General features: G+C 44.0%; 1 protein-coding gene across 1 annotated transcript in view; it reads right to left on the bottom strand.

The window, feature by feature from the left end:
• The window catches only part of PRKCH (protein kinase C eta), a 119,464-nt gene that overhangs the window by 84,415 nt on the left and 17,175 nt on the right, over positions 1-17,874 (bottom strand). Inside the window, exon 2 of the mRNA XM_074820931.1 lies at positions 5,996-6,059. Within this exon, the coding sequence (XP_074677032.1) occupies positions 5,996-6,059 (64 nt within the window). The remainder of the gene's footprint in view (positions 1-5,995; positions 6,060-17,874) is intronic.

Raw genomic sequence — 17,874 nt, 5'->3', positions numbered from 1 at the left:
TAAGACAAAAGTCGCTTCACGTTAGAAAAATGTATTCTAAGAAAAACAACAGCAAAAGACTCAGAGTCTTTGTGCTTGAGAACAAACCACCCCAAACTCAGATGTGACAGCTGCAAATTAAAGTAGCATTTCCTGCTCTAGAGTTCAGGCTTCCTTGCTGCTGCAAAGCCTACCAGCATTAAATATTTAGCAATGGGTGCTATATCTGCTCTACCAAGTCACTTGGCTTTTCAATATTCTCATTGTTCTATTTCTTGCCCAGAACTCAAATTTGTCTTTGTCTTTCCTGACACTGAAAGAAAAGAAACAACCATTACTTACCTCACAATGACAAAATTAAAATTGAACTTCAAGATAGAATTATCACTTTAAGTGACAATGTAAAAAAAAAAAAAAAAAAAGGCAAATTGCAAGAGTTTGAAGCACTAAAATATAAGCACTTCATTTTCTACAGGGCTTGCTTCATTCATTAATTCAGTCAAATAATTTATTTGCATTAATTTCATTAGCTTTGCTCAAAATTAAAAAGACCAAATAGCAGGAGAGTGGCAAACTGAGGGCAGAGCAACACACCTTGCAGGCAAAGCTGGGAGGGGACTCAGCTTGCTCTGGGACTCCAGTGTTGCAAGGAAGAGAGGTTCATGCCACCCTTCAGGCGCATACCTGGGGCCTCTCAGCATGCAGTCTGACCTCGCTTCAGCCAAACACCCTGACCCACGCACAATCATCTGCTCTTGAGTATCTCTACTAACTTCTCACAAGTGTCCAGAAGCACCAATAATGGGAGTAGTTGACCCACACTCATTGCAAGGCTTTTTATTTCAAATCAATCACTCCCTGTCCAAGAAGAAAATAATTCATGGCTTGCCCTTTCACAGCTGAAGCTGCTATTCAGTAGCAAAGGGCTACAAGTAATGCAGAGTAGGTCTGAATTCATGCCACCAACACCAACCATGCAACACCTGATGGGGCACCCCAATAGCATCAGAGTCACTTGCTATGAACACCACAAGCCCCAAAGACAGTCTCCTCATAAGCACCAGCTCCCCTTCAACCAGAGCCAGCGGGACCTAGATGACACCCCAGGAGAGCACAGAGAAACGTGCTGGAGAACCACAGTGGCCCCCAGTCAATGGTGTCTTCCTGCCAGGGTGCTCCCAGGTGTTTTCCAGGAGTGGTGAGGAAGATGACCCTACTTGGAAGCTGCCCACCTGGAAGCAGCCAAGGTGTGGAAGAGGAACAACATTAGGGAGCTTTACACCCTACACATCACTACCTGTTTTAGAGAGCAATAAAGCAGAAATCTTCCTTTAGAAGAGGCTTAAAACAGAGTTGAGATGTTGTGGATTATCTCAGAGATCCTGGCACACACATGGATCATCACAAAGAGGGAGGGAGGCAGGACACTAACGGTTCAGCTAAAACACAGCTCCTGTGGTTCCCAGGGCTGGGCAGGGCTGAGCTGCCTTCTGACAGCTACGGCTTTGCTTGGTCCCACACACAGCACGCTGCATCGTCCTTCCATCTCCAGCTGACAACGTGCCTCACATCCATGGATGAGGCATGTCCATGGCAAAGACAGGCCTCTCAGAGAAGGCACATTTATTTTTAAGAGAGAAAGGTGCAAGGAAACACAAAGAGAGACAGAGAGACATAAGAAATGCAAAACACACCACTGGGGGAAAAAACAAATGTATTAATATCCAGAGTAAAAAGAATAAGGAAATTTTAAAATAAATCATAATTTTGATCACTTGAAAAAAATCCTATTATCTGGCAGGGTGAAACAAAGAAAACCCAGGACGAAGTAAATAAATTCATTTGATGGAGGGAAGGAGGTGTTGGGGAAAAATCAATCCCTAAGCAATGCCTGAAGTCTGGCAGGCAGAAGTCAGTCCTCACCTTCTCTATAAAGCAGCCTGGAGTGAAACAGCGCTTGGGTCAACAAGGGAGCTGGCTGGAGGAGAGGGTGTTTCCCTCCACCCCAGGCAGGTGCCAGGGCCACCAGGACCCAGCAGGGCCAGCAGAGACACGGTCACGCTTGGAGAGGTAATCTCATCCCGACGTAAGGAGATTTTCATTTTAATTTTGCACTTGTCGCTTTACAGAGGAAATGTCAGCTGAATGAAGGGAGTTAATATAATCAGATATAGCTTAGCACAGCAACAAATACATCCAGCAGAGAAAATATAGGCAGGGATAATTTCACTAGATCTCCTTTGCTTCCTATTGCTCCATTCCTTTCTCTTCCTGAAAAATTACATGTATTTTTAACACATGAATAGGCATATTTCCCTCCTTCAAAAGAGCAGGTTAACACTGATGGACAGAAGAGCCATATGGGAACCTACAAAGGACTAACTTCTTTCCAGATGTACGTTTTCTATACTGCCCTCATCCTGACAGTACACAAGTGCTTCTGTTGGACATGCTGCGCCTCTCGCAGGAGTGCCACCCTTTTTTCCCCATCCTCACCATAGGTAAGCAGAACCAAATTAAATTTTTGGTCAAAAGAACTTTTGATCAAACAAAAAAAACAACCACTCCTGAAGCTAAAGAAAGTACAAGCTGCCAACACCACTGAGGCTGTCTATTTTGGGTAAGCTTTCTAGGACAACAAAATAATACAGTCTCAGGTGGACCTAACATTGCAGTCTTTTTTTCTTTGTTTGGTTTTGGGGTTTTGGGGGATTTTTTTCCTTTTTATCCCCACTCTTTCCTCCCCCTCTTTGGCCACTTTTTGGGCTTTTACTTTACTGGAGTTAGACGATGGTGGCTGAGACCCAGTGAATTTTGCTATTTCCATAAACAAAACAACTAGCTTGGAATAAAACCTCTCTGAGATGAATGACATGTCAGCAGTGTGAAGACCAGCAGTAGGCACTGACCCTCCACCTTTGCTCAGTGGAGCTCTCAGAAGCTTTTCAAAGGAAGATGCTCCCCATGGTTCAGACCGGCTCCATTATGTTACCCTCTGTCCCCATGGTCTACTGAAAGTGGAGAGGCAAAAACTGCTAAAAAAAAGCATGTGGGTGGCTGAAGAGTCAGTCTATGGACACTGCCATGTTACTCTTTTTACTTGCTGGAGTCTGGCTTTTTTTTCCATCACCATGTTACCACTGCTTGATCCCTTCCAGAGCAGGAAATACCCCAGAGTTACACACTTAACCATTCATAAGTCACAAAAAAATGATCAAAAGTCCTAAACATCATATTGCTTGAAACTCCATGTGGGTCTACGTGCTACCCTGATGGGGTCTAACATGTGCTAATAGTTGGGTTCTCTGTGTACCTATAGACACACACAGGCTTCAAGTGGTCTCTGCCACATCAGTCGTAACTAGCAGGGAGGATGTGGTAGAGGCTGCCGTTCAGATTAGGGTAAACAAGTGGGAAGCCACTTTTTGTGCTTTCAAATTGTGAGTTATTCTCAGGCTTCTTTCAAAAAAACATAAATTTCAAATACAATTCTGAGCCTTCACATTTCCAGTACAAAAGGAGAGAAAAATAGAATAAAACATGATGTTATGAAAGAGATCTCACCATTTTTCAGAAGGAAACCCCTCCCTGATGGATGCCTCCACTATCCAACAACTGCAAGAAGTCAGTATCTGCAATCAGGCTTGCCCTGGATTACGTCTATTATTGGAAACTATAAATGTCACCACACATGGGACTAACCAGTCAAGAAAAAACCCCCAAGAGCTGTCTTTGATCTTCCTGTTCTGTAAGTCCATACATCCTCAATAAATGACAGAGGAAAGAGAAGTAAACTATTTCCAACATTTCCCATTTTCCTCGGAAAGCAGCAGCAGTACAAACATTTGAGTTCTCCATCTCTCATCTTTGAGACCTCATTAGCAACATGCCTTAACATCTTAGCCACCAGCACAAGTTTGAAGCACACTCTGGATTTATGCTCAAGACCACCATCCCTGCTCAACCCTGCTTTAAATGTCCAAGCATGACACACTTGCACGCAGATACAAACTGGGATGCAGGTCAGTAAAAGCGCTCTAGTTTCTTCCCTCTTTCCATCATCAGCTCTGTCACAGGCAATTAAAGCCTATTTCTAATATCCTTTTCACCCCCAAGAGCCATGGCCTCTGGGCCTGCAAAAAAGTCTTCCAGGCCTTCCTAGCACACCTTTGCACTCTCCCTGTTCTCTGGTCGTAAATAGAAAGCTTTTCCCAAATTGACTTGAAAAAGTAATCTTCACGTCTCCCTGTCAAAGCACAGTTGTAGGGAGCATCTCCCTAGAGGAGAAAGGGTAAATGATCTTTTTAAGCATGGATAAGTGAGAGAGCCGTTTCTAGACTACAAAGTTGACACCTGGGCAGAGAAAAACATGCATTTCTACTTGACAGATAAAGAACTGAAAGTTGTAGAGATGCTATATGGCCTGCCTAGCTTTACATGGCAAGTGATCGTCACTGGAAAAGGGAATTCTGGTCCTCTCTGCCCTGCTGCAGTGCCAGGGTGTGATACTCCTCATCTTCTCCATGACTCCAGGACCATATATTTCTTTAGGAGTCAAAGTCAGGCTTTCTGTTCATGTTGCCCTCCTAACATACCTTCTGAAAGTGGGACTATGCCCTGCCCGTGGTCCCTAGGGGTAAGAGCAGCCCCAGCGGCACACAGGGAAGGATGTCTGCAAACCCTGCCACCACTTCCACGCCACAGGCTTGGGGTGTTGCTGTGGAGAAGGACATATCTCTTGCTGGGCCCTCAGGTGTGGCTCAGCTGATCACTTCTGTGATCAGTTCAAATGCTTTAAAAGGCCCCAGCCATCCTGCCAGGAGCAGAGCACTCCTGGGTTGTAAACCACCCAAAGAAAACCAAAAGCTTCACCAGCTCCTCTGATGCAGCAGCTCCCCATCAAGCAACTTCCCAGGCCCCAGCACACACCAGGCTGCAGGCTCAGCAAGAGCGAGACAGCTCCCCAAAAGCATCCAGTACTTGAAACCTGTATTTGAAAAAGTCAGGGGCACTGAAAGGTCTGGGCACCCACCACAAGGCAGGAGCTAGGGGAACAGCTAGGCAGGAGAGCAGAGCTCCCCCATAACCCTTGAAGCAAGCACCCCTCCAGCTTGCACCCTCCTTGTGTCCAAGACAGAGCATGGCAGGGTGGGCTGCCCATGCTGCAGCCCCCGGGCACAGCCGAGTAATCATTTTCTAGGGCAGAACAAGAGAAAGCATTAAAAATCCAGCTCCCCCGGGCTGCAGGTAACAGCAGAGCAGATTCTGATTCAATTATTGGCTTCTGTACAGAAAACACCTCCCCAACAAACGTAGTTTGAGGCCACAGCTAAAACTAATAAGAACCATGGTGTAGGTCTGAAGAAAATAAACTTTTTCTGTGCCACCTCGCAGATATCCTGGGTTACTCCAGCACAGCTCACATCCATGTTCATAGCTGGTATCACAATAAACAACAGGGAAATTAAAAACATCGCACTATAAAATATAATTCCAGAAAGAAAAAAAAAAAATCTGTCCGGATACTTTTTTAGGGCAGCTGTCACACTAAAAACTTCTAAGTTTCCTGTGCAAAGTGAACTTGGGAAACAGAAATGCACATGAAGTAGATGGGACTCATTATGGAATAAAAATCATCCAGATGTTTTAAACATGTTCTATTTTAAACATGCTCTACATGCTCCTTAGCTTGCCCTTCAAGAGGCACCCAGGTGAAAAGTACAGGTGACAAAAACAATCTGTCTGAAGGACAACTTCAGATAAATAAACCAGATAAAGCACAAATCAGCTCCCTGGATCCAGGATCAGAGCACCAGCGGAGCAGAGGGCACACACACACAGTGAGCCATTACAAACAGCCCCTTCCAGATTTCCCCCATCGTTCAAGAAATCGTGGAACAGCACGTGGCCTGCATGAAGAATGCCATCCACTTATATATATCGCTTGGTAACTGATGGCAAGAATATACACCAGAGTCCAGTTCTTAATAGAAACAAGCCAAAATAATACCCTTACCTTCTGTGAAGCTGCCTGTAAGAGTTATGACAACAAACACTTTGCCTTCTGGCTCCAAATCCACCTGAAAAAGTAAAGGAAATGTTAGAAGGTTGTTTTTCAAGCAAAGACTCTTCTCGGGATTTTGCATGATAAATCTTGCTAACATTTGATAATATCTGAAGCTCTATATATATTCTCATGCACACCCGTAATTTTACAAAAAAATCAAGCATCCAGGGCTCAAATTGTTCAACATTCAGGGCCCCATAAAAAATAAGGAACTTGATTCCTTCTTTTTCCTAGAAGTGCTGAACAATCTCAACCTTGCTAGAAGAAATGGAGATTAAAGAAAAATAAAATAAAATATGGTTAATAGTGTTCCAGTTTGTCAGATAAATGAAGTGGGAATAACATTTAACACATGCAATTCTCTTGAAAGACCCATGCATATCTGTTTGGTGAATTAGATGAATATTTCCTCCCTATTATATCTTATCCCATTGAAATTGTTTTAGTCTCTCAAAAGGCCATCAGTGCTGGGGTAAATGCTGATTTCTTACATAAATCACCTTTTGACCTTAAACTATAGAAAACAGGAAACTGTTAGTGTTGTTACCTAAGGACTTGTCATTTAATCTAAATTAGATAGAGATACAGAACATAATTTTAGGGATCAGAGATTCAATCCCAGTGTCGGTCAACCTGTCCTTGAAAGAAGGTATTTATTTTTAGGTGAGTAGATTTTTCATTACATTTTTTAGTTACATTTTTAATTAAGGTCTTGCTTCTGGTTTTGGGGTGGGGTTTTTTTTTTGTTTACCAGCTAGTTTTTAGCAAAAATCACAGCTAAGGATCCCTGAAGTTTAAGCCAGGCTATCACACAGAAATCTCACATTAAAAAAAAAAAAAAAAAAAAAAGAAGGCAACCCCCATACACCCCAAAATTTGCTAGGTAAAAATTGGCAAAGAGGAGCTTCACACCTTGTGGGTATCGATAATCTGCACGTAACAGAAATTCTGAAAATAGAGGTCTCTGGAGGAATGACTAAACACGATTGTTCAACCCCTCTCCACTCTTGTACAGCCACCTTTCCTTGGTCTGGCAGAAATAGAAGCATGTCTTCTACATCAGTAGCACCAAGTTTCATCATGGAGGTGCCCAGAATTAATACACCTTGGTGCGCACATTGTGGATTAGAAAAGTATTTCCCAGTCCTACAACAAAGAATGATGAGCCTAGGCTCCCTCTTTTTTCTTGGGCAATACACAATGTATCCTGCCAACAGTTTGATTCCTCTCCAGTGTTAACACACATCACATCATTCAAATAAACCTCTAACCATAAGCCTAGACTTTCAGAGCAACAGCGTATACACCACCACTAATCCAGCCAACATTTGTTGGTGGCATGCAAAACCCTGCCATGCACCAGCTGGTCCTTTTAAGGGAATAACATTAAGATACAGGTGAAAGAGAAAGTTGAACTCTACGTATCTAATGGAGGAGCCAAACAGCCATGCTACAAATGGACAGAGAGGGCTGCAGGGTGGGTGAAGAAGGTGTCCAAGCCAGACTGGCTCTGCAGCGTTAAGGTAGAGCAGCGCTTTCTGCTGGCACCTCCACTCCTAGGGATGCTAACTACAGCTTCACTAACATGAGCCGAGAGAAAACAATCGCTGGGGTAAGTGAGGGGGAAGCAGAGACAGCACACACCATCACCATACATCTCCCTAGCCTACAATGTGTTGTAGAGGTAGAGAAATTGTTTTTTAAACTGTTGGGAATTCATTAGGATGAGCACAGCAAATATTTTCAGAGAAAGGACAAGAGAACATCCTATTCACACGACTCCAGCTACAGTCCAGAAGTGACACAGCTCTATCAACAGGATACAAAACAGGGAAGTTAGAACTGCTTAGGAAAATCCTACCAAAATGTTTATTTTATGGTCACTATATTTTCCACTTAAAAAAAAAAAAATTAAAAATCAATCCCACTGGGAAAATTTAAATTAAATATTTAGCTTTGACTCAATATTAATTTTTGCATTTGCTTGGGCTGCTTACTACACTGGCTTTAGGAAGCTGTGTTTGAACAGCCCTCTGTTAATATGAAAGACATTCGCCAAGTAAACTTCAACTCCAGCTATAGCATGCATCATTTTTTCCTAAATTTCAGTTCACCGATGAGATATGCAGCTTTGTAAAGAAATGGTTGTTTCAAAAATATGTAATATCTATAATATATATACATATACAGTCAACCAAATGGATTTTGGGGATATCAAAACTTTAGATTTTATGGGAAAATCCTTACTTAGGTTTCCAAAATCATTCTTCAGTGCTTATCATTTTTCTGCCAGTCTCCATACGCAGTGATACGTTAGACTCCTGCTTTCACATTCACAAAGAGGATCCTTCTTCCCTTCTTCCAACACACACGGTCTTTGGTGGGATACGGAACGAACCCTGCACTCCTTGTTTAGTCTTAAAAGCAAAGGCTTGTCAAGATGCAAGCAGCTGGGCTGAGAACAGGCGATGCAACAGAAGCATCACCCATCTTCAACACAGGAAACAAACAAAAATTGGTCCCAACTCTGTGACACACCTTGCTCTCTATCACTGCAAATGAGATTCCTCTGCCCAGAGTAGCATAGTCTTACAAAACAGAAACAAAATAATTCTGAAATTAATAGCAGGATATTTATGAGAGTTATAAAACAATCCCTCTCCCCTCCAGACTCCAAGACTAAAGACCAGTCAAATCCTCTATACTAAGCAGCCATGATCATATTATAAAGTTCTAGAGCACTCAATAAAGAGGATCTAACTACACTCAAGATCATCTCACAGCACATGGTAGCAGGGTCTAATGAAAAGTTACAGTTGAAAGGCTCTAAAATGAGGACTGAAGCCCCAGCATGCCAGGAGCTGCTGAAACTTTGGCACACTGGCACCCCACTGGATGCAGGACTGATAGTGAAATCTTGTCCTATACAAGAGGTTAAACCAGACAGTCTTAAGAGTTTCTCTGGTCTTAAATTGATAGCAACAGCAACAACAAAAGCTAAGATACAATGAAATTAAGTAATTAAAATTAATAGACCATTGGTAAAAGTCTGGCTTTTGGACCTGCTATGATCTCCTTTAAATATGAAATTTGACCAGTTAAGTAGCAGCCAACACAATATCAGAGATCAACTCCCAGATACGTGGAATGTGCCTGAAACAGAAAATAATCTCTGACCTAGAAAACTGAAAGCAAAATGTCTGACCACAGACCTGCCCTCCCATGAGCCTGCATGAGATCAGACAATCGAGCAGCTCCCGGACACCAACACCCACCTGCTTCCTCTCGCCATTGCACAGCCCCCCAGTACAACAGCCACACAACACGGAGGGCCCTCGTGCTGGTGGCAGTTAACTCCTGTGAGCTCCTCACACTTGCTGGACTACAACCTGCGATGCCCATGCAGCCAGAAGGATGCTCACATGCTGCGCTGGCATGCACAGCCAACGGGTTGCTAAGCCCAGGCCCCGGGGCTAACCTCAGCCATCCTTGCAGCTCAGTTACCCACGTTCCTGCCACTGCTTTACACCTTCAGTACTGCCTTCACACTTTGTGGTGCAGCTACAGAAACAGCATGTGCTTCGGGATAGCTTTACCAACCCAACAAGCAACTGCAGCCACATTTGGGCACGCAGAAATATGCTCATAACCATCTGAAACCAGATGCCCACAAATGAGGACTGTGGTACCCTACTTCTTCCTCAAAAAGAGGAACTCTGAATATAAGCCCTCCTTCAATCTCTTCAGTCACTAAAGAACTTATATCACAAGCACCTACTTTCACAGACTGAGGACTTCTCACTAAGCTCTGTTATTTAATAAGATTTGAGTATGTGAAAAGGAAGCAGCTGCCAAAGGACTGGCCCTCCAGCCATGGAAGGAATAACCTTATCTAGGAACGGCTGGCTGGCAGCCCAGGCCCTGACGGCATGCCGGCAAGGCTCCGGCAACGTCAGTACCTCCCAGTGAACACCCTTGGGATCCAGCCTCACAACACCAGTGCGGGTGTAACACAAGTATCACGCATATGCCAAGTTTTGCTTCTCATCTCTTTTCTTCCCACAACTGACCATGGCTGCTTAAAGGCAAAAAACTATGTTGTTAGAGAGAAGCAGGGGCCACAGTATTATTCTTGACAGAATTATTAAGGTCCAAAGCAGACCAAATCAGTTTGGGTCAACAATGCAGCTGATGCTGATCTTCTTTCTCAAAGAATGCAAGAGAAGCTCGGAGAAACTCAACAGCCTGATGCTAAGGGAGAACTCCTATATTGTAATATAGGAGATCAATGATACAGGAATGTAACCATGTGTATGTATTTGAGAAAAATATTCAAATAGTAATAAGTACAGAGAAAAGTTTCCTAATGCCAAGATCTATTTGGCACTGGATAACATCTTTTAGGGAATTGCAGAATTCTGCCTGGAAGGTTTAGTATCAGAGCAGGAGATGCACCGCAGTGGGAAAAGTCCTGTTGTATTGGGAGAGGCAAAGGAGAAGTCTGAATTTTTATGCATGCATGATATTGTGAATGCTATGAGGTACAATGATCTGCGAATAAATCAAACTAAACTGGTGGCATGCTGCATCACACCATTGACACGCATAGCTGTAAACAGTAATCACCCTCCTCACTCTCCAGCGCTTTCATCCTCACCCTGGTCCCCCAGACAGCAACTAGGAGGAAAAACATAGACTTTCCGGCTGGTTTAGAGGTGACTTGGCCAAGTTTTAGCTAACTGGGAGAGGAAAGTGTGCTTATCAGCGTAGTAAAGCCTTTAATCGCCGCTCTCTTCTAGTTCAAGGAAATGGAAGGCAGCACGTGCCTCCACAGCACAAAGGGTGGATAAGATCAACTGTAGGAGCTCAGGAACCCCCTTTGTATCTGTAAGAACAATACAGGATTTTGGCCCACAGCTAAGCATACACTTTAACTTCTGTTGAACTTCACAGCCGTATCTAAGAGAAAACAAGCACTGGAGGATTTTGGCAAGCAAGCTGGAAATGAGCAAGGACTGATGAGTTCAGCCACGGTTTCATTACCCTTCCATTGTGAGATGCAACACTTTGGCAGTGAGGCTGAACACAGGACGGAGGAGGACTTCACTCCTAATTCAAACCACTCACATGGTGCCCCATGCCTGAACTTGCTGAGATCGCACAGCTCCCACGTGACTTCAAAGGGAGCTGCAAGGGATTGGTTTCCCACAAGAAGAGGCCCCAGTCAACCACCTCACACACCTTCTTCAGAAAAAGACTGTACTAACACTGCTCCCAACAACTAGGCAAGCGTTATTAACTCCCCTTCTCTGCGTTACAAAAAAAAAAATAGTCCAGGAGTGAATGAGAGAACAGATTCAGGGAGACTGAAACAGGGATCCTTAATCATATGCCTTCACACATATAATAAAAACTGGTCACGCGTGATTCATCAATGGAAGAGGTTTGGAAAACAAATTCAGAAGGAGGGTAATCTCTCAGGCAACATATCAACACCCAGCTGAAGCATCCACTGAACTTGAAGAGCAGGTATAGTCAGCCAGCCTCAGAGAGCCAGGCAAGTCTCTGAAAAAGTCACTGTGGATGGGAAGAGGCAGATTCGAAGGGTGGCTGCCTGCCTGTGAGTTGCTCACTCTCCAAAATGGAGACAAGGTGGACCTCCAGGATGAAGAGACATCTTCAACACTGCATGAGCATTAATTCTTGCAAACACAAGTTTAGAAAATTTTTTCTTCCCTCCCTCCCCTATCCAGTCTGAGAAGCCTGATCTGAAGTATTCTGAAATCAGCGGGAATCTTTTTATTGTCTTTGGATCAGATGCAAAAGACGACTGCATTTACCCTGGAGCCCAGAACATCATTTCTCCCATTGCTGCTCCGTCCTTCCTTCCCCACAGGCACAATTACTAAGCATCCTAAAAGTACAACCTTTTTCTAAGCCATGTCAATGCTGACGTGGCTTCAAAACCAGAACAAGCCAGACACTTGCAGTGAATAAAGCAAATATAAAAGCTACCTGGGGACTTAATTAGCTTAATTAAACAAGTAGCTATATCTTTTGACTTCCTACACAATTTTTAAATTTAATTAACAGAACTGCACATATAATCAGTCATTTGTAGAGGCAATTCCCAAGGCTCTGTTCAGTCAAAAGAGCTGAAAGTCTGGGTTAAGCTAAAGCTGTTTTTTCACATGCCTCTAGTTATTTCTTTTAATCTTTCTTGTTAAAGCTCCTAACAGATCATGCCTATGGAATGTCAAATCTTTCTTCATTTTAATAAGGTAGCACCTCCACCTGAGCATGCCTTTGTTGGACAGGTCAAGTAGCAACTTTCTCAGCCAATACATGGTGTCTGGATTAATCAGTCCCTCTTGTACATTTTGAGGCTGACAGACACTTGTTTATCAAGTCAAGCACCTTTGGAAAATCCTTAGGGCTTTCTAGTATAAAGGGGATTTTGCATTTCCAGACCAACAGATTAAAGTATTTTTCCTACAGATGCACAGCATGCAATTTTTAAGATTCAAATCTGTGTGACTAAAAAAAAAAACCCAAGTATCTTCTCATTCCTGCAAAGGCCAGCAAGTGCTTAGGGCAGTAATTTCCACGGCAGATGCCAAGGGCAGACATGGACAGTTTCTCCATGACCCATGGTAAGTTCCATGCAGGAGAGGCCCTAGAAGATGCCATTTGGTGAACAGCAGCGGCCCCAGCTCTTGTTCCACCCAAGCTTTGAATATGGTGCTGCCAAACAGCAGCATTTCCCTGATCCCATCGATACCTAATTTTGATGCCAGCTCTCAAAACAAAGAGCAAGCACAGGGTGACACAGCACTGCGTGAAGGCTGCCAATCCCACCTCTAACTGGCAGGTCCATGCACTGTGCTGAATTCACAGAGTGTTGAAGCCCTCGCAACTCACTGATTCCAGCTGCAGTAGATGCACCATTAGACCTATAAACGATACCTGGTCCATTGTGGGGCAGCCTGGTCACCCCCTGGTAAGGGACAAAGGCTCAAAACTTCTGCCTCCTGCAACCAACAGTAACTGTCAAAGTTTCAAAGGGAAAAAGAAACCTTTTCAACAACTATTACTGCCGTATGTTTAACACTCTGGAGGTAAACCCACAAATGGGTGGAAAGCTAGTCTTTCTCAACTCCTATAACCAGTTATTCCAGCTATTACTATAATATTGTCATTCTAATTTTTTGTTCCAGGACAGCTGTTTAAAATATTACTTTTGTTTTCAGTCAAGCAGCATAATTATAAACTGTGCGCCAGCCATGAACAATCATGCATAACTAATGACTCTCAGCCAATCCTGGACTCTTTAATCAATTTAAACCTAGTTTAATCCAAGAGATTACCCACCTCAACAGATTTGCTCACATAGGAAGAGCAAGGGCTGCAACAAAATTTATCTATCCCATGAAAATTTCTACCAAGAAAACTTGTTTGAAGGGCAAAAAATAAAATAGAGATAAAAAAAGGAGGTTTCAAATTTTCAAAAAATAAAATTTTCAAAAGCATGAGCCAAAGCCTGCTCCACTGGAGTTACACCAATTTATATTACTTTTGAGAAATCCCACCTCTAAAATAATGAATGATTTATAAGTAATAGTTGCAGGTGGCTGCTGTTTAGTATATTTGAAAAAAATTGTAGGGTTATAAAGCTGAAAAGACACACACACAGTTGGTTCAAGGAATGTTGTATTTTTGTTCTCCTTATATTTTTAAAGAAAAACACTCTCTGAAGGGATTTCTGATCTCTCTTTCCTGAGTTATGTGGCAGAGGGAGGGAATCCAATTGCCCAGTTTATCAGTCCCACAGTACTGAAGTTTCTCGAAGACCAAGTATTGACCCCAACAGTACCACCGCTGAGCAAGAACCCATTCCTTCAGAAATGTCAGTGAAACTCAGAATGAAACAGGGGATGGGGGAGAGTCTAAGAATCCCATGCACACACTGACGTCTGCAACAGGGGAGGGGCTTTCATCCACAACCCCATGACAAGCGGGGGTCTAGAAAGGGCTAGGGTGGTAAACAGGCAGAGAAGAAGACATGAAAGATGACCAGACCCTAGCAGCGAGGGTTCAATCTCTGAGGGCACAGAACATGCCAAGCGTGGGACAACTCTGCACACTGGCCACGAACAGCAAAGCAGGTGCCGAAACTCCCGCCTCAGCTTCAACGAGGCGGTTTGTTGTCAACCCTCCCCACGGTCAGGGGAGGAAGGTGGTCTCGCAGGCTGCTGCCAGCTCGCTGTCGGCAGCTCTCGAAGCAGCGCGTGGAGCCTGAGCTTACCGCAGGCGGCTCTGCAATCGCCGGGGCGCAGCCACGCTGCGGTGCATGGCTTCCTGTCCTATGTGGCTCCTGCAGCCGCCCCCACTGCTGCAGAGCAGATGGGCTGTACAGCCAGATGGGCTGAGCTGGTGGAGCAGTGCTGCTGGGATACAGAGCCCTGGAAGGCCAAGGTCTCCCCTTTTGGGCAAAGCCTTGGGGAACGGATAGGAGCAAGGCGACAAAAAGCCTGCTCTGAACCAGCTTCGCACCCAGGAGACATCAAGTTGCAGGCAACTCGGCTCCGTGGCTCCGCTTTCCCACCTGGCTGACAAACAGCATCTCATTTTCTCTAGTGACTGTACATGGCGGCCAGGGGAAACGTCAGGCTGAGAGCAAGGGCTGCTCTGTGCCTCCCTGAAGAGCCTCTGCAACCCAGCTAACTGCAGAGAGCAGGGGCAGGACACCACTCCCCGGGTGGCCTCTTGACACCTTCGTGTCACCTCCGACTCCCTCCCACAGCCTGTACCACCATAGCCTATGTGAAACCAAAATCGCGTGGGCAGGACGCATTCTGCCTTTCCCTACCACATGCACATACAAGCAGAGCTTTAGCTCTGCTGCACACAAGTTATTAAACGTGTATCTTACTTTGCAACACCATGACAAATACCACCACCATAGCCAGTCCATCACTCGATTCACCTCCCAGCTCCTCTTGCCTTCCTCCTACAGCTTTTTTTTTTTTTTTTTTAAAGGATTGGGGGGAAAAAAAAAAAAAAAAAAAAATCACAAATTACTCAGTTTCTAACAGGCAGATACGAACATCAGTGTAGGACCACTAAATTAAAGGATGGCAAATGCAGGGCTTCATTTTCAGCTGTTTGAACATTTAATTACAGCAAATATGCCCATGTACACATTTGGTAGCTGGTATCAAGCTATCGGTTTTACATATGCAATGTATGGAAATCTGCCTGCAAACACCTATATATGCAACTGCAGGTAAAAGAAGCTGAAGGTGGGACAAGGTCTCTGCTCTTGAGAGGACTTAGAGCTTTGACAAACAAATAAATAAAAATTTTCTATTTCCATTCAATGAACAGTAACAACAGGTCAATAAACCTCAACATCCAGTTATTACCAACAAAACAAAAATCTTCCAACAGCTATAAAGCCCTGGGACACCACTTTAGCTATTACACTCTGGACACATGACTTGCGAAGGGATGATCCTCACAGCTCACATTTTAGGTCTCTCACCAAGTATACAATGCAGGAAATGCCATTTTCTGTCTCCAGGTTCTGGAGATGATCAACAAACATATTTTTCCATCACATATATTAACTCAATATAACTTGGCAGAAAAACCAGGAAGTTTTGCCAGGTTTGCTGTTTATAGTCATAAAGAAATAAATCACTGAGGGGTGCCAAGCAGGCAAGTTGGTGGCACTTCCTGTTTGAAAACGCTCCAAGGGCCATAGTAATGAGTTGGTGAGCAGATTTTTCTCAAAGTAAAACACTGACATAACTGGGCTTCACACTGATGCAGTATTCCCCGACAAGGAAAGGGCAGGTGAGTGCTAGCAAGTGAGCAAGTCCAGGTAGCCCAAGTACCAGCCAGTGTACACCAGAGACCTGAGTTTTGCCCAGAGAGGAACAGAACAGGCAGCAGGCAGAAACACAGAAGGAGAAACAAAAAGATTAGGCAGAGAAGCAGTAACAATGCTCTTGGTCTTCAGAAGTCTTCCAAGGCGCAGCATTCACCTGCAGTTTTAATTAACCTTATTAACAAATCTAGGCAGACTTATGAATCATGCATGACTTCACATTAAGCAGCAAAGTCTGCATTGCTGTCTGAGGTTCTGTGGTCAAGACACTCTTGTTGGTCACCCAAGGACTGTCAACTGCTCAGCTACAACAGGAGAGCACTATGTAACTTAGGGGAAATCCACTGGGTTGTACAACGTCAGACAGGGCCCTCAATATCCTGTTCATAGATCCAACCCACAGAATTGTGCACCCCTAAACCAGCTGCAATACTCTGCAAAGAACCCTGCTGCAGTTGTCTCCCCAGCAGCTTGCTCATTTACATACTTGCACTGTTCTCCAGTATTCAGTGCTGGGAAATATTTCCTTGTTATTCATAGGTTTTATAGCATAATCTTAAATTTCTGTGAAATTCTTATTCAAGTCTCCATTAGGTATGTCACTATTTCTAAAATATCTTCCTACTACATATAATTCATTTGGTGTACTGCTGCTTTTCCATTTTTGTCCAACAGCTCTTTCTTCTTTCTAAAACCAGGCCACAGCTGATGAGATCATGAACCATTAAAATCCATTAGTCTTCCAAATATAATCCATCAAATTTCTCAGCACTCCAGGTAGAAAGGGGAAAGGTCACAACTTTCTGCTACTCCAACCATTTCTGTCGGAGATTCACTTTTGAAGAGCTGAATCCCATCTCTTTAACAACAGTTAAAAAGTTAAGTTCTGGTGGTATAGCGAAAGGCAACCTGCTGGAAGAGTCCAGCTATTTATGATGCTTAATCACTACTAATGGGTGCTGTAAAATAAAAAAAAAGGATCCCAGAGTGAGATGCACTAAGCATCTTGATGCCTGCAGCCTGACGGCAGGAAGCTGGGGTTCCGTGATACGGAGATTCAAATGCAAACCAAAAACTCTGCAGAGGGCTTGATTTGCAGATACCTACTCTCTTCTTCCCTTCGACACCGAGTGCCAAAAAGATCTGTACTTAGTAGAGGGCCTTGCAATACCCAATGCTACGCTGTTCTATTGGCAAATGTTTTGTTTGTTGCATGAGGGGCCAACAGCTATTTGTCCTGATCATCACTCACCCATCTCAGCCTGACTTCCAGAGCTGCTGTAACACTACACTGGGAATAGCTGGAACCCGAAATCACGGATGGTAGGGCTAAGGGAAACTCCATGCCAGGAAGGCCCACAGTGCTTGCTTTCACCCAGGGAAACTTCCCACACAGGCTGCCATCCCTTTGTTGCAACCCTGGTATCACTTTCCTACAGTGGTGTTGCTGTATTTTCCCTAAAGGCAACGTGACATATGAAAGGATCTGCATATATGAGATCGCACACATCTCCACCTTTTCAACCAAAGACCCCAAAGCCCCTTGGGATGCTGAGGAAACCTTACACCATCAATTTTATAGACAAGGAAAGCATAGGGATGGCAGGAGCAGAGCTAGAAACAGTGCTCGTAGTCTTCAAAAGCCCGGCCTAGCACACAGCACAGCAGGCACACCACCTTGAAAAAGTGCAAGGAGGACTCTGCAGTACCCATGAAAGCAACACATGCTGGGGCTGCACAGTTGTCCAGACATCAGGAAGAGTCAATTGCTCCACTGCACCAGAACCCATCGTTGTTTTCAGTGACTAGAAAACCTCGCACCAAGTGCATGGAGGGGTGGGGGTGCACACACCACAAACACTCCTGTCAGTATCACAATGAATTAATTTATGCACAAAATCAAGTATTGGCAATATTTCTGACATGTCTCAGTGGC

The sequence above is a fragment of the Strix aluco genome, chromosome 4 (assembly GCF_031877795.1).
Source record: "Strix aluco isolate bStrAlu1 chromosome 4, bStrAlu1.hap1, whole genome shotgun sequence".
Classification (NCBI taxonomy): Eukaryota; Metazoa; Chordata; class Aves; order Strigiformes; family Strigidae; genus Strix; species Strix aluco.
Note: the sequence above shows the minus strand (reverse complement) of the source record. Positions and strands in the feature narration are given on the sequence as shown.